Consider the following 26,717-nt stretch of genomic DNA (forward strand, 5'->3'; position numbering starts at 1 on the left):
GTCCCAAAAGGACATTCTGTCATATTCTGTAATGACTTTGGTGATCCCCTGACCTTTCTCTAGAAGCTAAATTAGATCAGATCAAATCCAATACTTTGGCCTATGACTCAAATTTCCGCAAATATAGTAACCATAGTAAAAAATAAACCTGCTAAACTTCAGCATTTTGGAATGGTAACCCTTACCCCACATTTCATTAAGCTTTTTACGATTCACCAGCTATTTGTTAAAACAATGTAAATAACAAACTATATGGACTAATTCTCATGAATAATTCTGAGAGCTGAAATGTACAACTTGTCAGAAACTGGAAGGGATTAAATTCACAGCCAAATCTCAAATCTCACTTTTTCTTTCAAAGCTATTGAAACACTTCAATACTGGAATAAAAGGCAATTCATCTTCTGCTGCCGACTAATTGTTACATTGATTTCTTGTCATTCATGCACAAATCCAAAGCAGCAATTTACACAAACTCACACACACATGCTTTCATAGTACTGTGTACCATGGTAGACTAATGACTTTGGACGCACGCCTGTACTGGTTGTCAACTCAATTGAACTGAAACTGAAAGTACGCTGAAACTCAGTTGGCTTGGCAACTTAATGTATTATGCTCGGATGATAATTCATTTCACCTTTCTGCTCTGTGCTCACTCATTCCATTGCATGTATCCTCTCTGCTGTTCAACCTTGCGCCCGCTTATATTTAAATCCAGCTAACTTTATTCCTGCTTCACAACCTTCAGTGAATGAAGCTGTGTGGGAGAATCTGACAAAGATGCATAGATAGAGAGAGGAAGCAATGTGTAAATGTCACACATCCCCATGTGCTCATTAACAGCATCCACATTAGTCTTTCATCCCCTGCTCCTCTCCACATCCCTTTTCCACCTGTTCACTTTCCCTCAAGGAGAAAGGACAGGGTACATTTGGATCATCGTGTCTTTTAAAGAGGAATGGCTACTCACCTGTAAATAATGCATGCGCTGTTCCGGCATGTGTCGCAGTTGGCCGTGTCCTGTCCGGTTCGATAGGAGAGTCTGCGGGGAAGATAAGAGTCGTGAATGAGTAATTACAGGACTTTGTTAAGCTGCTCCCTCACACCTTCCTTTCTCATCTAGTTTGTCACCCCTCGTTAGCAGGACCCAAGTAAATGAGGGTGAGGAGGAGTCATGCTGCCCTCCTGAGTGGCCCGTGTCCAGCAGCCAGGGCACAGAGAGCACAGAGTCGGCCATTAGCGCTGGTTGACTGATTTTGAGGTCGGATAAGGCAAAGTAGTACAAAGAAAGAGTTTATAAGCAGTAGGTGTGACAGGATTGTTACTTTTCCATTCACCTACATTACAAATGTTCTGATATAATAATGTCACTGTAAGGATTATTTTCGTTATTGATCAATTGACATATTTTTTCTATATAAATGTAAGAAAACGAACACAATTTCCCAACGCCCAATATGACTACTTATCCTAATATCAACGTTTTTTTACTTGCACTAAAGAAATTGAATCGTTGATTATATCATTCTGAACAAGATACTGTTGTAAAACATTTAGTAATCTTACATATTTTCAATAACCATTTAAAATCTGAAATATAAAAAAAGCATCGAAAATCTTATCAGATACATGTTGACAATTTTGCTTATAACAGAAGCTCCTTTGGCAATTTATAGTCCACCCCTCTTAATTTAATTGAGATATTGATTCACTGAATTCACATTCAAACCCATCAATATCCTATTATATCATATCCTGCGTGTCCCTATATTGTTCTATTATCAGTTGCTGCTGAGATGAAATATTGTCATGAACCAAGGTCCCATTATAGATCCCCATTTCTCAAGGTGGCAGCTAAAGACCAGGCGATGGCCCTGAATGGAACTGCTTGGTTTCATGCTTCAAAGGTTCAATGGCTTTCTTATTGGATTATCATGTGAAAATGTGCCTATTGATTGGGAGCATAGTTTCCTCTTATAATTAACGACATATGGAAGTACTGTAGCCTTACTTCATCAATGGCATGGACTGGAAGGAGATGCTCTGCTGTTTGTTTTGTATGATCATGACCTATGAAAGCAGTCTTGAAAACCCAGTTTAACTGTCGTAGCTGATATTTACCCAGGTTTCATGCCAACAAAGCCGTTTTTAGTTTGAATTTTTTTTTACCAGGGTAATTACTAACTACTAGAATCATTTTGTATGACAGTTATGAAATATGTGAAGCTGGGTTTGTTGCAGCAAAAATCACACTCAAAAGAAACATTGTTTTGTCAAGGTTTTAAGATGTTCCAGAGTAAGGCCTTTGCTCTAATAAACCGATTCACCAAAAATGTCTGACATTTCTAAAATGACTGGTAGTTCAAAGTCACTGAATTCTCCTCTTTATTGATGTCTATGGGCTGACATGAACACTTAATTCTCGTCCTGATCGTTGTAGTAGTAGGAGAGCCCTCTTTTTGAGTCTTTCTCAGGGATTCAGCCCATAAGGTGCTTACCAAAAATTAAACCTCTTTCATACATTTACTCTCCTAATCTACTCCATTTAGTGATATACTCCCCTTTTTAAAAAAAAAATCTTTTAAAGCTGTCGCCAATGTTAGACAATCCGACAAGAGAATAAGTGCAGTGATATTGGGAAGTTTGCAGTTCAGAGCATTTTCATTTTAGGGGATTGCCATAACCAGAAATAGTGCCAGTGCAAGGCCATCTCCACACTCCATCGAGGTGAGTCCATCAATACTCTGCCGATGGGTTACACGGGCAACTCGCTCCTTTGATTAACTCACCCTTATGCTCTCTATCTCTTGTCCTCACGCTGTCTAGACTTTTTTCTTCTCCCATCCCTCGTTCCTCCCAACCTTTCTCTCACACTGAGTTAATAAGAGAAAAAAATAAAAGAGCAGAACTCATTTTGGCAAGCCTCCCTGGAGAGAGTGAAGCCAAAACCATGGCCATTAACAGTATATTAATGCCTCCCCCCCCCCCCCATGTGCTACTAGGTGAGCCCTCCCAAAGGTCATTGAGTGGGTGGGAGTCCAAAGGCATTAAGGTTGCAGCCACACAAGGACGATAATGGTCGTATCTGCTACAGTTCTCCATCAGATAGTCGGTCCGACGCAATAGCCCCAGTGTTTCGAGCCAGGTCCAGGTATCTCGCAGGACAGTGCACCCAGCTGGAGCTTCCAGCTAGATTTGATCGATATGGAAATAGAAGCGAGTGAAGTCTAATCGGACAGGAAAGGAGACACGCAGCTCTGCATGATAACCTGCAGCTCCGCCCGCTGTGATGGAGCGATGAGCAGAACAAAACACACACTTCAAGTTAGATCATCGCCCTTAGCTATTTTAATTACCTCTCAAACTACCTAAACTAGTTATAAATATGTTTGTTTTTACTGTCGGGTCACTCATTACTGGATCAGCCAGCTGCATGAGACCACGGATACTGACGGGCTGTCAGGAGAGGGGGAGGAAAAGAGACCGTGGTAAATTTGGTTTTATATTGGACGTTGGATATTCGACACATTCGAAAAATCTATTTAACACTGGCTTTGATGGACAAATTTTTTTCAAACCAACTTCGATGTGTTAATACAAGGCCTGCCTATATAACACAAAGCTTCTTTTGTCAAAAAAACAGACTTTTGATTTTATACTATTTTTTTAATGTTAAAAAATGATAGAAATCTATTATGCGGCTTGACCTTTTCACCTACCCATGTCAAAACACATCTGATGAACCCAGCTAACTGCCCTACACTTAACACAAAGCTTCTTTTGTCAAAAAAAATACCCTTTGATTTTATACAATCTTTTAATGTTAAATGCTATAAATCTATTATGCGGCTTGACCTTTTCACCTACCGATATCAAAACATACTTGTGAACTATATATTATACAAGTTAGCATACAAAAAATGTAGGCAGGCTATACTTGATTAATGTGTACTTTTTACACACACTAAGTAATTAAATAAATACAACTTACAACGATGTGAAATATTTACATATGAACAGGAAATCAAATAGATTTATTGGTTATCGCACAGGGTACATTGCCATTGTGCCAGTTCTTTTGGAACATGTACCATCTGGGTTGCTGTTAGGCACATGTCATGGAACCACCTTCCACATGAGTCACACTGGGTCTACAAAGAAAAATAAATCGAACATTTCATATTGGTGATATGATTTTTTTTGTGCATAATGTAAATGACAACATTTAAAAAAAATCACAGATTTATCATTTTTCGTCCAGAATATGTTTTAATAACAATAATATATTTTGCACAATATCAGCATAGTGTAATTTTGTGAAGGTGAATATGTATCCTATCTTTTTATGTAACTACTTCTGCTCCTTTAACAAAGTGTTCCTTTAACAACAAGTTATTCCAACGACTAATGCTTTCTGATTTCTTTCTAATCTCCAATACACATTCCTGCATTTAAAATGTTTGTGTTGTTGCACCTACCCAGTCAATTACTACTGCCTCAATGTATTTGTCTCTTGGCATAAATAAATAGATTTATAGCATTTTTTAACATTAAAAAAATAGTATAAAATCGAAAGGTGTTTTTTTTTTTTTAAAGAAAAAGCTTTGTGTTAAGTGTAGGGCAGTTAGCTGGGTTCATCAGATGTGTTTTGACATGGGTAGGTGAAAAGGTCAAGCCGCATAATAGATTTATAGCATTTTTTAACATTAAAAAAATAGTATAAAATCAAAAGGTGGGTTTTTTGACAAAAGAAGCTTTGTGTTATATAGGCAGGCCTTGTATTAACAAATCGAAGTTGGTTTGACAAAAATGTGTCAATCGAAGCCAGTGTTAAATAGTTTTTTTGAATGTGTCGAATATCTAACGTCCAATATAAAACCAAATTTACTACGGTGGAAAAGAGAGGCTCCGTCCTCCATGTATTATTCTTATATTATTATATAGAGTCGTTATTCATTTGTTTTAAAGCTCAATAAATAACAAAGAAGACCTTTGACCGGCACTTGCATGCGCGAGAAGTCTTCTTCGCTGCTTTTGGTGTAGTTTGTGGCAGAAGTACAGCGCCACTTACAGGCCCGGGATATGTACTACAGCGTCTGCAGCGGTTCGAGCTGTCTCGTGTGAACGGACACGTTTCTGGTGCCTATTGCGTGTGGACGGAAGACTTTTTTGATAACGATTTCGGTGCGTTTCCGTTATCGTCCTTGTTTGGCTGCAGCCTAAAACAAACACACATACACAGTGTTAATAGACAGGCTAGCAACAAGTCCCCATCAGTGTGATTAATTGGGTCCAGCCTGCCAACACTGGCTGATGATGCAGCACATTTATTCCTGAAATTTGTACCGTTGGATGCAGCCAATGATTTGCTGTAGAACTGCAGCGCACCCTTCACACTGGGTTGTATTTTATGCCCTGCATAGACGGGGGTTTGAAAGTCATTTTCTGCATGTCAGGCCACTTCAATTACGGTAGCTATTCTAGGTTGAATAATCAGTACAAAGTAACTATGTTAGATCATTTCTAGATTATTCATCAAAAGGTATAAGCCTTTATCATTTTCATATTTGCTATAATTAAAAAAATAGCATTTTATTTAGACTGCCAATCGCAGAGCCTAACATTCTTATTCAGCAGTTAAACTGTTTTAACCATTGCATCTTTGCTCAATGTTAGATCTATTGAGTGCAACAGTGGATGTGCGCCTGCTTTTTTAACCATAGAAAGTTTTAAGGTTTTCTATGTAGAGTAACATTGAGGATATCAATGTAATATCTCACTTATTTTTGTCATGACTTCCATAGCCTTTCCTTAACTTTTTGTGTGTATTTGTGTCTTGTGCTTTTATCAGTCTCAGCACATTTGAGTCCGAGCAGCATGTCATGAACACGCGCTGTGATGAATGCACCCAGCGTTGCATTTCTTAAAATGAAAGATGTCCTATAACGTGAGCAGTTATATATTAGATAATTGCACCAAGCTCACCTATAGCCTGAGGGCACTCTTATTTGTTGTATCAGTGACATTTATGTAAGGGGAGCTTGAAGCTAATGTAGTGTGACATAAGCATAGTCAGCATTTTTAGCATTGAAAAAATAGAAATATGTAGGGGAAGAAAGTAGAGGTTTAGTTGGGCTCAGACTACAAGAACCTTATACTTGTTTAACCAAATGTAGAGTTTTACAATTAACATATGGGAAGACAATGTGATTGTTTCTTGATTTATATTACCCGATGGCACCATTAAACAGTAGGCACTCCGTTTTATTTACAAGTAAAGCCTCTTCTCTTTCTCCTCTCCTCTCCCACCTGCCACTTTAGACACATCTGATAAGCCAGATGTGCTTGGCATCACAGAGAAGATGGCTCCCCATGCTGCACCACATGTCTGCACACTTTTCTCACTCACAATGCATTTTTATGAGTTTGGTGATAAGGAGATTAAAGCTGCCTTGTGAAAGATTGAAGGAGGATAATTGCTTTTTCTCACACTGTTGGTAAGATCTGTACTTTGCTCAAGTCCTGTTGAATAGGAGTTTTACCCTGTCATTCAGTCAAGTTGATATGGAGGGTTGCTTTCAAACACTTTTGTGGTTGTGAGGCTAGAAGATTGACATGTACCTTTTTGGTAAATTCCAAGAGGTTTTACACTCCAGGTTGGGATGATGTTGATTATATGTATTTTCTCACTCCATTCCTCTCCACGGTGCTGGTCAAAACAGATAGTGATCTTAGTGCAGAGCCCCAGCAATTCACTCAACAGATTGGCCATTTTGTTTGCCTCGTTCCTTTGGACAGACAATCCTCTATGTCATTGGGTTGGATGCTATCTACAGCCCTTGTATATACTCAATTTCCATTGGAGGGTAAATTACTGTTTTCAAAGGCCTTGGACTTGCTAGATAATCACACTGGATAAGGCCATTTGGTAAAATTCTCGTTTTTTTTTAGCACTTAGCAAAGTACTTGAAAAAAATCACTCCACGATTGTACGTTCCCCTTGGAATTATATTATTTTCCGCATTATGATAATGAAATTCTGATATTTAGACATATTGGATTGAATATGGTTTCAAGGCCATATCTATAAAGGCAGTGTTATACATAATGGGTCACCACCACTTGGGCCCACATTGGTAAGATGCATCGTCTATTAATAAGTTCTGCAGCAGCTCTGTCATATCTGAAAGGGAAATGATCACTGTGCTGTAATGGCATTTCTGGGCACATACAGGTGAAAGCTACATCAACCCGGCTTCATGCAGCTGTAATCTCATTTTCAAAACGTAGGGCTCTGCTGAACAGCTGTCACACGTACATGCCTGTCCTTAAGATTTAGAAATGATGTGACACGTCAAGAGGCGACTTGTCCTGCTCATGCTGAATCATGGGCCCTGTGTCTCTGATTTGTCCCCGCCTTTTTTTGCCAATGTATGCTTGACATCACTGTAAAGTATGGAGGCAAAAATCAAATTTAGCGCATCAATAGTAATCTTTTAGACTGATTGAGTATAAACCATTAAGTGTCTGATTCACAGTTTCTTAGTCTATGTTGTAAAAAATATTGGGTGTTTACTCAATCACTTAATTCATGGTGGGCCATTCACTCTGTTGCTAAGGTAATCTTTGGTTTCTGTTTTTTCAAGTTTTACTTCGATGCAGATTCCAAATTGGTATTCACATGTTGGAGAAACATCGCACTGGTTTTGGATTTGAACTCATTTTGTATTGTTCTATTGTACTAACTCCTTTTATAATGGAATATGAACTGTGAGGGAAGAAGTCAAAAAGGTGCATCTCTAGTGTAAAGCACAAGCTGTAAGTGAGATCTTACCCTTCTCTGTGGGCCTCCCCCTTCTCCAGCTCCTGGATGACCCCCAGCAGCACTTTGATGGTCTCTTGGCTGGAGCTGATGAGATTTTCCATGGCCTGGAGCTGTGCTTTAACCTCCCCGTCCTGATTCATAGGCACTATTTGCTTGCATGCCTCCTGTGTTTGGCCAGGCGTTGCCCCACCAGCCTCCCCACCTCTGCAGGGTGTCAGAGGCTCCTCCATCGCCCGTAGAGGCCGGGCTGATAACTGTCCTGTGTGGCACTGTGCCTGTGTTGTACAGCCTCCACTGGAGCGGGGCAGCGTCTGACTCTGCAGCCCGTTGAGCTGCAGGGCTTTCTTCCGCTTGCTCCTCACAGACGGACTGTCCAGGCACTCCACCTGCGTGAGGGAGTTCCAGGCGAGGGGGCCGGTAACCTTGGAGGCCCTGACCGGCAGGGTCCGGGACGAGCCCTCCTCCAGATTTAGCAGCTGCCTCTTGGCCGAGCGGTCTGTGTCGGCCTCCCTGTGTTGTAATCCGGCCCTGGCTTTGGATGGGACGCTGCAGAGCTGGTACTCTGCCTGTGCTCCGGCTCCTCTGCCTCTCTGTGTGTTTGCAAGGCAGTCTGTGTCTGCAGAGCAACTGAGCTGCAGAGCGTCAGAGCACAGGCCATCAGGTGCAGTGTGCTGTTCCACTGTGGCAATGCACTCATTAGTATGGAGCAGAGCCCTGGTCCTCCGGACTCCGCTCCCCCCGCTGGCTCCCTCCTCCTCCTCCTCCTCCTCATCTAAACCCTGCTCAGCAGCCCTGGACTGCTTCACCTCCATGGCAAAACCGTTATTCTGACCTTTATACGTTTCCACGGCCGCCACGTGTTTAAGGGTGTGGCCTTTCTTACGCTCAAAGGGAAAGGTCTGATAGCGTTTCTTCAGGTCAGGTGACGTCTGCACGCCTGTGCTCCTCGTGACGTTTGGGATGGATCGGCGGGCCGGGACGGTCATGTATTTGCGGTACGCCACTTTGTATGAGATGGGCTTGCCACCTTTCCCCGCTGCATGCAACTCGGCCTCCCGCTGCTCGTTCTGTGCCTCACAAATATCCTTGAAACGCACTTGCAGGGCCTTGTTCCTCTTCCTCACCTGTCGATTGGCTTCCAGAGAATACTTCACCTCCAGCGCCAGGGAGGTCGAGGGCGCTGCCTCCGAGTCAGACTCTGAGTTGGTGAGCATGCATTTGCCACTCTCCTTGCTCACCATGTTTCCTGAGAAGCATAAAGAGAGACACTGTGTTAATCATTTGCACAGAATGGCTTAGACAAAGACTCTTGACAGACTATAAACATCTTACTTGACAGAAAACAACGTAGGGAGGAACGGGTGGAAATATGTAATGAATATTCTGAAAAAGACATACGCAAGGAAAGCAAATATGTATTTTACAGGAGCAGATTTGTCTTACATTTTAAGTTAGTCCCCTTAATAAATAAGTATATTTGGGATACTTGAGTTTTAAAATAGTTATAATTTCTACATTCACCACTGGCGGCGTGAATGAAAATGAACCTTTTCTTTTTTATTGCCATTTGGCTAGGGTCTTTCATGTCTTCCAATCCTACTGTGTTTATTTACAAAAAACTGCAATATCAGCATGTGCTAAAAATGATTTTAGCAGATTTCCTTGGTACATTTAATCTCCTTCTGTGTGAAACCAATAGCTCAAAATTACATTAATTTATCATTCCCAATTCAAACAGCTTTGATTACCAGTTCCTCCTCCGCCTCTTCTACTTGATGAGTGTTTGCGTCTCAGTTTGTATGGGAGCGTTCAGTCATTGCTTTTACAAACTCTAGCACACTCAAGTACCCTTAGTTGACACTTACTGTACAGCATACTGCTGAGTGTGCTGTAGACCGTGCATGATGTCTGCAGGTGATTTCCATGGTTCATTGGGTTCAGCAGGAGTCTGACCTTTCTCTATCACAGTTCATTATTAAGTAAAACTTGGATTGAAAACCTATTTTGGAGCGCATTTTAGTCTTCTAGTATATGCACATTTTATTATTCAGCTACTAAATAAACAGAGTCAAGGAAACTCAAAAAAAGATAGGGCCAATACCTGCAAACAGACTGTTTTTTAAAAGAACTGTAGATTAACCCCTTAAAGTGAAAAATCATAGCCAGTGATATAAGTATGAAATGGGGATTATCTTTCCCCACTTCCACAGATATGGTCTCAGAATAACTACTCAGTTAGCCTCTAATTCTCTGACAGATGTATATAATGCTCCTTCTGCCTTCTGATTTACAAAAAGCATGCTCAGGATTACCAGTCTAAGATTATCTGCCATGACTGCTCTCAGTCAACAGGGAATTATTTTCAGATCTTTTTCAAACATGTCGGTTCACTTAACCAGGAGCTATAAAAGGGAGCCTTTGTCTCTCTCTCTCACCATCACATTATTGCTTGATGTTATTCTTGGTTTCAGGTTCTGCTTGAAAAAGGAAAGCCACAGTCAGACTAATTTATCTTATATCTAACAGTCTCATGTACAGACATTTATAATCTCATTTTATTATGCCAGTATGTTGGCATAAAAGTTCAGATTTCCGTCTGCAAAAGCTTGCCTGGCAATCTTCTTACTTAGGATATGGCAACTTTTTCTCTATGAATAAAACATGTTTCCAGAATTAGAAAGCTGCCACTCCACACACTTAGCATGAAAACCAAACAGTTTTACTCAGAATATCTTGCCTTGGTTCATCACACCTAACTTTCAGAGTTGCCTGTCTTGTTTGTCACATACCAAATATCTCACAGGCATTGGGACTCTTTTTTTTTTTTTAAAGGTCTTGTCAAAAAGAATCCCACAGGTAAAACTGAAAAAAACTATTAAAGACAGATAGACCCAGCAATTCCACAAATTGAGAGTCACCCTAAAAATGTCCAAACATTGCCCAGTATTGTAGCATGCCCATACCGACAGGTTAAAAGATTGCAGATTTCTGTAGTGCATTCCATGTTGTTTGATTCTCATCACATAGGTAATTACATATATATCCAAATACCCAGGTATAACAGTGCAAACAATGTTTGTGGAAACAGTATACAGCCAACACAAAATGCATTGGGAAAGATATTCTGCCATAAGTATAGACACTTCTGCCATACAGTACATGGATAAATTATACTGTGCATCGTACACTACGGGAAAAGTAAATAAATAATGCAATACCGTTTGTTCTCATGAAATCATCAGACCCAGTCAATGCACACAGAAAGACCACAGTCATTTAAAAAACCAACACGTAGTGCATTTATACGTGAAAGCACAACTCCACCGTGCATGCATATAACGACCCAAAGACTTCTGACCCTCTTAACAATAAGTTGATTGAGCAATGGATGCAGAGTATATGACAGTGTAAAGGCGAAGAATCACGGCTGCATATAGCAATTTACAATTACAATCTGCCTGTGCAGCATTTGAATCTTTCCAGTGGAAGATAATCAGATTAGTTGGTTTTGTTTGTCTGACAATACAATGTTTGGTGCCCACCGGCTATCATCCATCACCAGCATTGCGGTGCTCTCCTGGTCCGTCACTGTCAAAGGATGACATTTTAAATAAGAGATTACATTGATACCCTACATCCCCTCTCCAAATGAGGTCAACGAACACGTATATGTTATTTTTGGCCCAGATCAAACCGTTTTTGCAATTTGTCTAAACGTATATTTAATTACATTTCACGGTGCCCCACCCTGTTCTATAGCATCAGATATAAAGACATGGATGTAGCTTGTCAGGCCAAACGGCAACAGTGTTTTCTCATCTCTCATTCCCTACACACAGCCTTCACAATGCAAACAGTTTCATGGTATTGTATCATATCCTCGCTTTTAAATGCGATACCTTTTGACATGTCAGTGCTGCAGGCTGAATGATGTGTCCCTGGCTCCACATATCTGACAGGGTACAGGCCCAGGCGACAGCAGCAGCACTTGTATCTCACCTCAGGCTAGAAGACCACCTTCTGGCCTCTTGCATAAACAGCTATGACTCATCACGAAAGCTGCCCCTTTTTAGGAGGGCCTGATCCTTTTAAAAAAAAAATATTTTGGGGAAAGTAATTGAAGTGAACTGACCCACTATTTTCTCCCCAGTACGACAGACTAAAAACAGAGCTCACAGGGTCAAGTGCGAAAGGCAAAACACATCAGACTTGTTCACATCTGACCTTGTTTTAGCAACTCAGCTCACATTGCTGTCACACTGGTGCTGAGGGTCATTATTTGGGTTATTTCCAGGGACACGACTTCATGTTCTCCGTGATGAGAGGCTGTTTAGCCCTGCTGGTTCTTGGGAATATTAGTACAGCCATTGTTTCAAGCTTTGCATTGCTGCAAGGACAATCCATATTACTGCAGTAATTCATTATTCTTTAATGGTCTTTATGCTCAGTGCTCATTCAATGTAACACTCTTTGAATTTAAGAAATGCCATATATTATTTTAAATGGCATAAGAGTCTGCAGTTTACTGAATGGCAGTTGCATAATAGAACTTTAGCTCGCCCGCGGGTTAAATCTTAAAAGGTGGAGATTTCAGTGTCCTCATTTTACCCTGGGTATGAACATTTACTGTAACTTTCCTCTTGACTAATTCAGTTTTATAGCTTCTGCCCAACCAAAGGGAACATTCATTAATATAGTATGCATCACAAAACCGTTGAATTGAGTAAACGTTGGAAATATGGCTATACATGACAATTAGCAGCCTAACAGCCTTTCCGGTTCAAGCATTTCACTTGGTACTCATTAAGACTTTATCTTATCTCTTTATTTATTATACACAATGTTTCCCTATCTATGTATTTGTCTATGGTAATATACTTAATACTTAAGTATATAGCATTGGGCTGTCAAACAGTCTTCCTTTTTCAGCATGACAGTGCCAAATTCTTAAAGCAGTGTTTTTTTCTAGTGCAAACTTGACAAGCCTGCACAGAGCCTTCATATCATCCCCACTCAACACCTATGGGATAAACTGGGAGGACTGTGAGACGGATCTTATCACCAACCTCCTTGTCGACCTCACTGTTCCTCAAGTTGCTGAGTGGAAAAAAGTGGTTGTGACTCAGAAAAGTTGATGACTTTATAATGACCTAATGCCTACTTTAAAAAGGTCTTATACTGGAAGGATGTAATGTTTAGCAATATTTTAAATGCATCACATTCTCAAAACAACAAAGGGAGTCTGCCCTTGTGCTACATCAGGGATGGGCAAATTGCGGCCCACCTCCTCTTTTTGCGGCCCTCAGATAATTTATAAACAACATAATTATTTTTTGACTTGTAGTACTCATACCGTCCACTAGACTCCTAGTTACGTCGTGAGTTGCGTACATGATTTCGTTCGGCAGCCAAATAACGCATAAATAATTTGTGACGCGTTTGTGTGTATTTTGTTTGTTTCCCGGGGAAACACCGGCTGTTGTTATGCCTGCTGTGACGTTAAGTAATTATGCCTTTACAAGCTTCAAAGTTGTATTTATCATCTGAATTTGGCGGAACAAGTTTAATATTCTAAAAACCAAGAGTTTTGTTTATCTGAAATCAGATGAAAACAAACTGTCACGGACCCTGCCGTGTTATCTATGATTACTATACTCTTTTCATTCATAATTTAAGCGGGAGGGAGGGGGAGCGGCGCTGAGGAACAGCAGAGCCCTTATTGTGGAATAAGGGGAATGCAGAGACTGGCTTCAAGTGTCTTAGGTTCAAGTAACTGTTAGACAACTAATGTCTGGGTTAGTGTTCATGAATTCATGTTTATGTCGTCTTAATGGTTCATCTCAATGCACACACAGTTTCCGTGCTTTCCAATAGTACACGTTTTATTCCACTGTTAAATAACCTGTTCAATACAAACATGCCACTTGTAAAAATTAAATAACATTTCTGTGAACTGATATTTGTTTAGTGAGCTTATTAGAGGATGTTCCCTGAAAGATTGTAAAATGTCAATGAAGATGTCAGACTTAGTATATTTATTAATAATTACATACAATACATGGCATTTGTGCGTGTATGTGTTCCAAATGAATCTGCGGCCCCCTGGTGGCCAGTACATACATTATGTGGCCCCCACCACCATCCAAGTTGCCCATCCCTGTGCTACATGATCAACAAAATCCTGCTATCCTATCGCTGCAGTGTGACATTATTACAGCTCAGCGTGGCCTCAGATGCTGCTTGAACAAATGAGCGTAGCAGTTCCAGGCTCCAAAGTAATCCAGCTTTATCTACCCATGTTTTGTTTTCCTCGTTCCTCTCTTCTGTCAGCTTCTGTTCATAATTACTTGGGGCTTAGTGGTGTTTTTAAAAAGTCTTTGATGTGCCTCTTAAGAGCACACTGATTATGCTGTGAAAAGATATCCGGGCTGGTCGTTTACTTTGTGTCGCTAAGGTCATTAGACGGTGTAGGTTTATTGTTGGGTGTTTATTTTCTGTCTCTGTGCTGCAGCAGCTCCCATACTCTCCGGGTGCGATGGTATATATAGCCGAGTGATTGACTGTACAGGTCAGTGTTTTGAGCGATAACTGCAGTACAGTGCATTAAGCTGACACCAAACGCAGCAAATCCTTTGTCAGTTAATGGTAGCTTAATGCTGTAAAATGGAATGGCGCTGGAAACACAGGATTTGAAGGGATTGTCTCTCTAGTAATTGTAGCTCAGTCATCATGGACCACTGCGCCGTTGCCAAGCACCATTTTTGAAGATTTTGCTCATCGTGTGTGCTGCATTCATGACTAAATAACACCAGAAACTATAATTTAGTATAGAGCACAGCATGAAAGTTCATTATAAACCTAGGAGAAGGACAGATGTCACATAATCCTTGTTACAATCACATGCTGACCCAGGATCAGTGAGTTTGTTAATGTGACTATACAGTAAAGCAGTAGTGTTGGTACAATGATGTGTATTGGGACATATCTCTAATCAAATAAACCTCATCATAAATGGATGAGGCCAAATTATTTATCTTAATGACCTAGTGCATAATAGTCTTTGAGCGTTACTGTACTTTTATGGTGTGGTTAATTCATTTACATAAACGTAGTGTTCCCTTAATGCTGATACTCTGACGGGATACATCCAGATTTGAAGTTGACTCAAAATATCCTTTATATGTTTTCTACCATATGCCCAGCATTTATTGAAAAGCCCTATGTGCAATACAAGTACCCAGTTTACTGTATATCAGCCTGCTGCTGTTTTCATGCAGGACTTCTTATGCTTGCTCTGTAGCCTGCGGACATTGAAGCCTTATTATTTTCTACTCACTTTGTCCCCACTGAATTGTGCTCTTCTTTGTTATTCCCTTACTCGCCGTATTAAGTTGAATTTGTGTGCTTCGCCTGCACCCAGGTGGCTTCTAGGGAGCTTGATGGATTCAGAGGAAGCCTGTAATCCATACGTCAGTGAACATGCATGCTAGATGGAGATCAGACCTCAAGGAAGGATATGTGCTGCAGAGGCTCTGATCAGAATGCATCAGATCACTCTTCCCTTTCCTCACCTCTTCGTCTCTCCACAGAACATTATTTCTCTCTTCTTACTCATTTTTTGTTTTCTTCCTTTCATTCTGTCCCTCTTTGTTGTTTTCTTTCTGTCTATCCCTCTCTCTTTGCCTCGGAGCCACGCTGAGGTTTCAAAGCTGATGGGAACTAGAGAACTCCCCTGCTGCTCTCAGATTCCTCCTAGTCATCCCTAGCAAAGGAACATGACACACACACTTCCACACACATCAAAAACGGAGAGCAAGAGACTAGAATAAACAGGAGCATGGTTCTAGGTGTATAGATTTCACTCTGCTGGAGCGGAGCAGAATTGAATGTGAACAAAATAGACAGATAATAATGAAGAAGGAAGATGAAGCCATAGAGAAGATTCCATGAACAGAAATAGAGACCCTGGCTCCGAGGGGAATAGACGGCGAAAGCCATCATGTCTTGTCGATAAGATGTATCATTTTGTCAGCTCAACTGAATCCCATGAACAGCAAGTATTAGAGGATAAGAGGGTCCTGTATTAAGTTACTTTAAAGATCCTCCCAGGTATGCCTGTCTAGTAGGGTTGCTCAATTAATCGTATTTTAATCGCGATTACGATTATGGCTTGCAACAATTACGAAGACAACGTAATCGAAATAAAACGATTCTTTTTTTTATTATCATTATTACTTCTTTTTTTTTTTTATATATATAGGCCTATAGATTTTTTTTTTTTTTTTCCAGTTTAATTATACTTCAAGTTCAGGGTAATCAACTGTTAAAAACATACTGTTCAACATTTTTTTCTCCAATAAATGGATGTTTTCAAAGTCAATGAATAATCGCATTTAAAAATCGCAATTACAATTATTGACCCAAATAATCGAGATTATGATTTTTGCCATAATCGAGCAGCCCTACTGTCAAGGCCTAATTATTCTTAGCTGTGCATAAAATACATGTCAGAATGTTGGTAACAGTCATTCCCAGAAAGATTTGATGAAATGATGGTTGGAGTCGCTTTTATACTATTACTAACTAACCCTAACCCTACAAAACAAGCTATTTGAAGATGTAGCCTTTGTCATTGGTCATTATGGTAATGCATATCTGTTAATCAAAACATTTGTGGGTCGCAGCTCCACTCAGCTTTACCTAAGGAAACTCCATTCCTCTGCTATTCTGCCTCTGGGGCTGTCGGAGCCCCACTGATGGGCCCCTACTGCAGAGCACTGGGGAACACATGCTATACACACCACTACACCAGGGCACACTGACAACAACACCCAGGTGGGATCATGTGGGAAGAGCAGGAGTACGTTCACAAAGACACCTTCTCCTCTCCAACAGCAGACGCACGTGATTCACCTCCACTGCTTTGCCTTGTTATTTCGCTCCCAGGGAAGAAATTGGCCTCTTAATGAATAATCCTATTACCGCATGAAAGGTAACATCTGGCTTGTTCCAAAAGCAGTCACTCTTTCACAGGAGAGCAATTTGTTTTCTGGATGAATGAATATCCCTCCCAGCAAGCCAGGCCACACCAGGTGAATTCCCACCTCACATGCTCCCTCACACTTTCTGACATATTTTGACATCTCCGTGTGAAATTGTAGCTCTGTTCTACCTTTTACATCTTCATGTACTTGGACATTTGGAGTGATTTGCACGTCCTGCGGTGGCGTGCACACACACTCCTTTCTTGCATGATCATAAGAGGCAGGCATTACTGCGTGAAGTGACGGCTGAAATGACTGATTCCTATAAATAAAGGTCTGCTTTGAAGCGGTGGGCCAACATGCCCATCACTCCTGGACGGCCGTGCCCAGTTCTCTCAGAGGCAGCATGGGGGTTAAAGGAAGACGGGCAGCGACGGATGAATTGAATTTTCTTTCTGAAGCGGAAACCTTCTTTCATGTCTATCCTGTCATTTCATATAATTGTTCTTACATAACATAACGGCTGTGACAGCAGGTATGTCCTTACATGTCGTCACATAATACCTATCAATAAAAAAATTAATAATAATAATTCAATATCCTCTCCCGGCATACTCTCCCTATTATTTCTCACAGACGATGTATTCTCCCCTTGCTCTACAGTATATCTCTTTCTCTCTTTATCCATCTTCCCTCAGTCCTCTTCTCAGTGTCTGCGCAAAGTGAAATAGAGCAGAGGGGAGATTGTATCAGAGCGTTGATGTGAGATAGGGTTGAAGGAGAGACGAAGAGCGATGGCAAGAGGTTCCGTGGAGATGAGTGGGAGTGACATGCGTTTTGTGTGGCATCTGAAGGACAGTGGGGATGTGAGGGTCCTCTCTCTCATTCTCTCCCTCACGCTCACACACACACACACACACCCATTCTTCAACAATCTGTAAGTAGATGACTTCATGCAGTCCATTAATCAAGATTAGCCTTTAGGTAAGGTCCTTCATCAGATGCAACTGTCTGATGGCCGGCGCTCATTACCTATTTCGCTGTGATGTTAAACACTGCTGCCTCCATATGTGGGACAACAGCCTCACATCTTTTTTTCTTTTGGTATAGTCACCGGTGTGGTTTATATAATCCTCACTCAGCTTTCAAAACTGAGAGGAAATGCAGCATCATGCAAGCCCTTGTACGTAAGCACTGTTTTAGCTCTGTATGCTGAGCCAGTCAGGTTAAATGTCGATCAGAATCCTCTCAGGAAACAGAAAACCGACCTGCCAGATCTCAGAAATGTCAACTAGAAATGGCAGTGACCTCATATTCCACCTGAGATATAAACATTTTTTTTATGTTCAAAGTTTTCTAAACTGACTGAATCGTCTCTTAAAGTCAGCACATTCCACAGACACTGCCCAGAATCCCCCTTAACCACTTCGCCCCAGCACCAGAGGGAACTAAGCCGAACTCAAATCAATCTGAGATTTACCTCCTTTCATCTGCCACACGTATTTGATATTTGATCAGCCGATCAAACGGGAAAATCTCCAGTGAAAACATTCCCCGTGGATAATCCCAGGCTCAGTCCCACACACTTTCCCCGTTGCACACTGAGAGGTGAAATGGAGGAGAGGACAAGAGCAGAGATGAGCGACTCACCTCAGACTGTGAATCACTGACGTAAAGGATGCGTTAGCCTAGATCCCTGGTTCTGCCCATGCATGCCCGTGTCCTTGTGGATTAGAGGCGAGCTGGAAGAGGAGGCTATGCCATGGCAGAAGTTAAGAGGACAGGCAGCGGCGGCAGCAGTAGTTGGAGTAGTTGTTGCACATCGGAGTCCTCTGATCCAGTGGCATGGGGTTCCTCTCCCTCCAGTCAGAGTCAACACTCCCCCTCTCTTCTCCTCCTCTCAACCCGCTCTCCTTTCCTTTTCCCCGGCACCTTGTCGACAGGGGCTCACACTCACTCCCACATACATTCCCACACTCACACAGGCACACACACACAGAGGCTGAACTCCGGGCGCCTCAGCGACAGAGCCCACGCAGGCGGAATATCCCCATCGTGCCGCCGCAGTTCTCCTCTCTGGCTTTCTCCTCTTTTCTGCGTGTGTGCATCTGAGAGTGTGTGTAGAAAGAGAGAGAGAGAGAGAGACTGACAGAGAGAAAGAGAGGGGGGGATTAGGCAAGAGGGGGAGGGAGCATTGGAGAGTGAAAGAGGGAGAGCAGAGGGAGGAGGGAAGGTTGCAGTGGAGAAAGTACAGCCACAGTTTTGGCTACATCTGGCATGTTCATGCAACATCATCTCAAATCTGTTTGGAACTCACTTAGACCCAGAAAGACTTCCTGCAGCTTTTGGTCTTGACGGATCTGTTGTATCATGTCTTTAATTCTTTCCTTGCTATAGTGTGACACTCGTCATGTATTATCAACCTTGAGAGTCCAGCCACCTTCTGTCGTCTTAGTTTCCCCATAGTCCTCACCGCTCTTATCTTTGTGTGGGAAGAATGTTCCATCTGCTTGCCAACCCCCCCCACCCCCCCCCCCCCTTCTCTAAAGTTTGTTATCCTGATCTCATCCCAGATTTGCATCCATCTGTCATGTCATGGGCTGGTTAGCAGTTAACACCGTTTTGTGGAGGAGAATACCTGCTTCTCATCTGGGAATGTGCATTTTCCTCTTCCACTTAATTGGATCGTGGTGGACTATTGTTGTGTTCAAACGACAATAAGGAGGGAGGGAATAACGCTCGTAGTGAAACCTTGATCATGTGAAAAGTCGAGCTGTATTTTATTCCCGGTTGGAGGTGTTCAGTGCTTCTGCTCACTCTCTCACAGGGAAACCCTGACTTGTGCTTTAAGCCTCAGGTACCATGGTAATGAGCTGCAGCTCTCCAGACACCAACTGATGCTGCCGTGTGTGTTAGTGCATCCAAGTTTGAATATGTGAAATGTTTCATCTACCTTACAGTATATTTACCAAGGAACCAGCATATTTACAATGCACAGGCACCCATACAGGAACCATCAGGCCACATCCTTCATCATTTCAAACCTTTTTCACAATGCATGTACTGTAAGCTTGAATTCAGTACCGTAAAGCTGAGCTGTGTAAACCTGCATTTTGGGGGAACATAAACCATTTAAAGGTCTCATAAATATTTACGATATTTCCTAGAGAAAGTTTATCATGTTGAATCATAAAATCTGATCCAGATGTGGAAGATAGTGCTGAAAAATGTTTCAGGAATAAGAGACGTGAGTGAATTACTGCTGAGTCTCAGTTTGACTCTCTCTGCATCACAGCTCTCTCTGCCTGGCTCTTTATGACATGTCAATCACAGAAAATGTTGCTTTTCTTTCGTTTATCCCATCGACCCTTAAAATACCCCCACTTTCTTGCTGACTGACTGCACCTTGAAGTTGCTGAACACTGCCTTAACACACTCACAACACAGTTTTTTGAGACTGACTTCTTGTTTGGGAGTGAGCAAAACACATCTGCTTCTCAGCCTTGTGTTTTACTTCACCAGGCAACCACAGGCTGCAGGTTTGACACAGGACCAAGCTGATGAAATGTCTGTAAAGATTTGACCTTGAAAGATGCCTACCACGTGTTTGGATTTGAACCCAGGGGTAAATGGCTGCGTGATGGATACTGTATATGGGGTTGGAATAAGCGTTACTGTTGTCTTTGATTGGAATCTGCTCATCAACCTGCGTATGTAAGCTTGTGTGTCTCAGAAAGTGGCAAGGAACGAGTCACCCTCTATTGATTTATTGCCTCAAAGTCAAGTCCTCAGGGGAATCCTGCTTGATGTCCTTGTCCCCGTGCATGTATGCTAAACACAGTTATGTGGTTAAAGGAGGATGCTGTCCTTCATTTGTTTATGCTGTTTAATTTCACAAAAGTATCCATACTCTGTCTATCATATACACATATGCTTCAGCGAGACCCAGGGCTCCGCTCTGCCAGCAGCATCCTGCCACCGCCAGTTAATCATTGATGAATGGTGTCTCTCAGACTAATTGAAAAATCAAAACGCCAAAATGGGTCACAAAAACATACAAATGCCATTAATGTACCTCTGCCTTCCCAAGTAAAAGCTAGAATGGGAGACGCAGAGAAAGAGAGGCAGAAATATATTGCATATATGTTGTTTTGTCATCGTGGACATGTGAGGAACATTATCTTGATGGTGTTGCTCGATATTCTCGCCATATCTTCCAAGACCTCAACAAACAAAGGTCTGGTGTCTTTGGAAGGGTAGACATGATGCATACAAAACAAATTGCTATCTTTTCTAGAAAAATAACATTTATATCAATCTTCCAATCATTGTTGTATGCATGCCTCAACCAGGAAGAGGGGGTGTATATTATGTAATCGCAGTGTCCCCATTTCAAGTCCAGTTGTCGTCCTTGTTTCATGTTGCCCCCTCTTTACTATCACCATAGCAACTAAGAAAAACACCACAACGTACATTTGGATCAAAAGCGACAAATTAATTCATTAATGATTACAAATGTCATCTTAGATTGAAATGAGTACAATGAAACACAATGATGTATTACATTGATAGTGCATTACTGGCCCTTGATTGATTATGTAATCTGGCACATCCTTTTGAATAACATTTTAATAGACACGTACAGTACCTTCTGTCACTCGAGTACAGAGTTGTTACTGATTCCAAGGTATAGAAGTGATTTCCTCATTATCACCCCTCACACCTCTCTTTCCCAGCTCATACTGCTAATTGGTTCTGTATGTGCTTTGGACAGAATACTATAAATAGAGTAACACAATAAATAGTTTCTTAAACTACTGATTCCCAGATTGCATTTGGATGTAACTTTCATTTTTAGTATCCTCTCTGTCGCAACTCCAATCCTTCCCCTGAGCTGCTGAGTGCATCTGAGTACTTTAGAGTGTTGAGTGTCATATCTGTATGGAACCGTATTACTAGATAGTGGAGAGAGCTGTCGATTTATTCTATCTTAGATTCCACAGCAATCCTGAAAGGGAAACTCTTGTGTGTCAGTGAGTGTGTGTCTGACAGGCTGGTGTGATGTGTCGACTGCTCTGCCCCAGCTAGTCTCCAAGTGAGAAACAAAGCTGAGAATGTGCCGAGCAGATACGTCAGCGAGAGTCGGTCCCAATCTGCTGCAGACTTATGGTTTCTTCATCAAACGATGACGGCTCTAAGCCTGTCAAAAGAACCCTAAGCAAAGTCCAAAAGGTGATAGATACTGTTACATATATCAACTATTGAAGGTACTTGCAGTTCGGTATATCCAACACTTTGTGCGTTGCCTCCAACCACACTATGTAAAGCTATCTGGACAGTGTACATCAAGTCATTATTGACTTATACAATTCCCTTCACGCTTCAGTCCATCCATACAATCTGACACAGCAACAATGGTGACATCCATTTCCTGTCCAGTGAATGATGTAGGCTTGGAATTGAACATGCAGAGCTTTCTTTTGAGTGAAGAGTAGCCTCAGCTCTGTGGGGTTTCTGGTGTAAATTAAGGTGTCTGTTCAGGGAAGTATAATGTTTTGATGTATCGGAGTGTGAAGGTGCTTCTTCCTGAAGCTTGTCTAAGTTGGATGCTGTCCGAATGAATGGCATAACGGGTCACTTTCATGGCTGGCTGCCCAGATTTACCTTGTCTATTATTTATCGCTACTGTGTGTTTATCTGGAGTTCACAATGCATTACGGAAAATGCTGCTAAAGGGTGAATGGTTTCAGCAGGCCTCAAACAGATCTTCCATCCGTTCCCATTGGCTGACCAGCCTGCCGGGCACCTTGTTGGCCTGATGTTGGATGCAAGTGGGTGCTCTGTTAAGTCCTGCAGCAGTGGCCGAGTACCCTGCATGTGTCTGCTCGGCCTCCCTTTGATGGAACAGTGTGAAAAGTGCTCAAGTGCTGCTGCCTCTCGGTTTTGTCCTGCACTGTGTGTGTGTGTGTGTGTGTGTGTGTGTGTGTGTGTGTGTGTGTGTGTGTGTGTGTGTGTGTGTGTGTGTGTGTGTGTGTGTGTGTGTGTGTGTGTGTGTGTGTGTGTGTGTGTGTGTGTGTGTGTGTGTGTGTGTGTGTGTGTGTGTGTGTGTGTGTGTGTGTGTGTGTGTGTGTGTGTGTGTGTGTGTGTGTGTGTGTGTGTGTGTGTTAGTGGTGTGTAGAAAGAAAGGAGGTGGGTAGATGGATTTATCTCCATGGTACAAAAGCAAAAAGGATCATTGCGATTTAAGAGCACCTGCATGAAATCCTCATACATGTTATTATTACTTTAAAACAACAGTATACAGCTGACTAGGAATCAGACATCGTCAATACATTATGGTATGATTAATATTTCCATATATCCTATCATGACAATCTGAATATATCATTATCTTACAAAAGGAACGTTTTTTTGGGTTATGTTTTTTGTTAATTAAGTTTTGTCTTATGTAATGCCTCAGAGCAGAACACAGTTCATTGCTTTGAATACACGCTATTACATTTAAATGAACATGTTATTTTATATGGATGTTTAACGTGTGAGTTCTAGTTAGAAGATGTATAAATTAAACCTATTATGTTGGTGTATTCTACAACAAATCCAATATCACAAGACACTTGTCTTCCTCCTGGGTAATTCATTTGTTATATTTGTATGTTGCGTCCTCCTGGCTATTTATGCAGTTTCACGTTTTAATTTGAACTATCGTCAGAAAATGGAAAATGGACACTTCTGGATCTGAGCTCCAACAATGCTTTCTGTTAGCGAGGCTACCAATTAAGTTTGTATTGAGATATTCTGGTGTGCTGTTGGATGCCTCATCATATACCCAATGCTCTCCGACTCACTGCCTCCATGACTTAGTATCGTGTGGATCATTCACGTTTGTTTGCATCGGAGAAGTGACTTAATTCCTCTCTGATTAAATGGCGTAGTGAGTACCTGAGGTTTTTTGAATGCTTTTGTGATTTCCGTTGTAATGAGCCAGCAAATTCCTATTTCATCAGGCCTGAAGCTAAGAGAGAGTCATTGTGTCTCCTTTGGTTATCCACCTCCTCCTCCTCCTCCTCCTCCTCCTCCTCATCATCATCATCTTCCTGTGTCAGTTTTCTCTCCTCCAGAGACAGGTTGCTCTCTCCGTCTACATATCTCTAGAGACCAACGTTCCATTTCCCCACTGGCTTAATTAAAGGCTTAAAACAATGCAGTGTTTATGGGGCAACCCTTCACTACTACAGCAAACATCAATTTTTCGCATTTCTGCTGTCAGGCGCTAAAGTGAGATGAATTATCAGAGAGCTGGAGCTAGAGAGCGGCGTATGATGGATCTGGCTCTGCCCTCTAATAACCGCTTTTTCATTTCCGCTAAAATTCTGCCTCATTTGCCCTTAAGCTTAAGATGGATATGGAGGCAGGGTTTTGGAAATCTTCAGCTTCTGGACACTGTGATAGATATCAATCGTGAAGTTTCTGTTTATTGTTAAGCTTGGGAAATTGTTTTGGTGGATAAATGCTTGAGATTGATGACAGCTCAAGTGCTGGCTATTAAATGATTGACTTGCGTACCCATCTGGAACACTTTTTGTTCTGAGCTTCAGGTGCCTTATCATCTCCAGTGGAACGAAATAGTCGAATTAAAAATGATGATTTCTTGCTCCGCTTACAGTATGTACTTTGCATTTCAGGTCCTGAGCTTTGTTTCAAAGAGCTCTCTTCTGTATATTCATGGCAATTATTCAATGGGTCACTGATGTGCTTTGAAGATTACTATTGTGGACACTCATTAATCATCATTATGCATCATACATGACAAGTGTAGTGTTTTAAAGGTGCAATCGTTTTTTACAAAAAAGTGTTTTTTATAGAAACAAGAAGCCTCAATGTCTTTTGTCACATCAACTTTCAGTATTATGTTTTATAATAGGAAGTTTCATATACGTTATATATCCAAAATCAATGCTGGGCGGTTCTGTTCTCAAACAGTTTCATATTTAAAAGGAATGTCAACTCCAAATACTTTATTAATTTGTTTGTGAATTTCCCTGACTAAAAGGCACATTGAAAGCACAAATCCAGAGAGGGTAGTGTATATGTTATGAGTACAACTAATTTGTCCTCAAGTTGTTTTCTCCCAATTCTGCTACCTCTCTCTGCACTCACATACATCCGTCGCCCCCACAAAATCACAAAGGATTTGCCCGCCTATGACTAGTGAGGGAAATACTTACTTTTCCCTCTCCGATCTCTTCTTTCCTTCACCAGTCTGTTTTACCTTCCTAATTTCTCTCTGCTTGAAAAATTAAAAATAAATCATTGCATCGTCATGGTAACACCGCAGGGATTACCCCAGTGATAAAAGTGTGACGGCTGAACCATGAAAGTCCTTCTCTCCGAACCCCGCGGTACCCTCTGGTGGACCTGTGGAGTCAGCTGTTTGACAGCAAAAGCTATCACAGTATGCACTTATCAACTTAGAGCTGCAGAGAAGAGTAAACCTGTACTTTTCCATCATGCCGCACGTCTTTTCTCACATTAGCCCATAACAGCTGGTGCAGCATGTGTTCTGTTCCTCATTTAGATCTTAATCGCTGCACAGTGAAACGTCTGAATCCTTTTTCTGTGAGAGATTCTCTGTCTGTGTAGTCGTACCATCAGGTTTAACCAGCTGACCCTTCAGCCTCCAGCAGCAATTACATTTGATTGGAAGTTTAAGATGAATTGCAACACGTTACAGCTATAAAATCAATAGTGACATTACATTACATGTTAGACGCTTTTATCCAAAGCGACGTACACACATTCAATACTGTGGACAATCCCCACAGGACTAATTTGGGGTGAAGTGTCTTGCCCAGGGACACAACGACATGCTGACTGCAGTGGGACTCGAACTTGCTATCCCCTGATTCAAAATTCAGCGTACTAAGTGCAGCGCACTATTCCACTGAGCCACAGCCTCCTTGTGACAGTGCCGTTTGAATGCCTGTGTTGTTGGCAGTCTTAATTGAATGTTGGGAATAATCTGAAGGGGTTTATACTACTGTAATCAGCGCTGGTTCCTTATGGCAAGTCCCACACTGAGGCTTACAGCGTGTTACGTTCTGAAAGCTTCTTCTCTCTGGGATGCATTCACAGCTGAAGAAATACAAACAACTGTGGGATTCCCTCCAGCTGATCTAGTCTACGTTGTGAGGGGAGACTCTGCAAGAGGCACCAAGGACTTCTGAAGACTGCTGCCTGCTTTGAAGCCTTTCACTCCTTTTTATTTATAAAGTGGTTGTGCAATGTGAGGGCGGTTGCAGTGCCCGTCCCCTCACGACAGTTAGACTTATGGACCACAGGAGTAATGGTTTGAATGTAAAGTAGAAAGACTGTTGAAACAACCCAAAACACATCTTTGAATATTTTTTCTATACGTCAAATCCCCCCTAACTAACTCATTGCATCTTTACCAGAGGTTAATCCATACATTTGTGATTAAGTAGCGACACATGTTGTTCTCTGGTGAAAAGAATAAGGTATTACAGAAGTGTGACAGTCTCCTATAGGCACTTAATACACACTTGTCTCTTTGGTATTTTCTAATCAGGCTCTGTCTTAATTTGTTTCCCATCTTTAATGCTGAAGAACTAAGGCTTACATGCCCTCACAGATGAAAGAGGCTTGCCCTCTGTGCTTGAGATAAAAACATTTCCATACAAATATATATGAGTCAGACCCTCGTTACAAAAGGAGGGGACTGAAGTGGCAATCAGCGCCATGTGGCAGAACAAAGAAAAAACTGAGATAAACATGAATAATATGTTTGTTATTCTTTAGGTGTCTTTTAGATGATTATCTTATTATTTCTGTCAATAAGGTAACTGCTGTACATACTAACAATAATAATTAACCTATTCCTAAGA

The 26,717-nt window shown here is 41.5% G+C and overlaps 2 protein-coding genes across 3 annotated transcripts in view; one reads left to right on the forward strand and one right to left on the reverse strand.

The window, feature by feature from the left end:
• Positions 1-18,878, reverse strand: part of insyn2a (inhibitory synaptic factor 2A) — a 28,241-nt gene extending 9,363 nt beyond the window's left edge. Inside the window, exons 1-3 of the mRNA XM_079657415.1 lie at positions 18,463-18,878; positions 7,838-9,074; positions 974-1,045 (exon numbers count right to left, since the gene is read on the reverse strand). Coding sequence (XP_079513541.1) covers positions 974-1,045; positions 7,838-9,069 — 1,304 coding nt within the window. The 5' untranslated portion in view covers positions 9,070-9,074; positions 18,463-18,878. The remainder of the gene's footprint in view (positions 1-973; positions 1,046-7,837; positions 9,075-18,462) is intronic.
• dock1 (dedicator of cytokinesis 1) overlaps positions 1-26,717 on the forward strand; it is a 169,433-nt gene that overhangs the window by 83,058 nt on the left and 59,658 nt on the right. The gene's annotated exons all lie outside the window — the stretch shown is intronic.

Source organism: Notothenia rossii (genome assembly GCF_949606895.1).
Source record: "Notothenia rossii genome assembly, chromosome: 11".
NCBI lineage: Eukaryota > Metazoa > Chordata > Actinopteri > Perciformes > Nototheniidae > Notothenia > Notothenia rossii.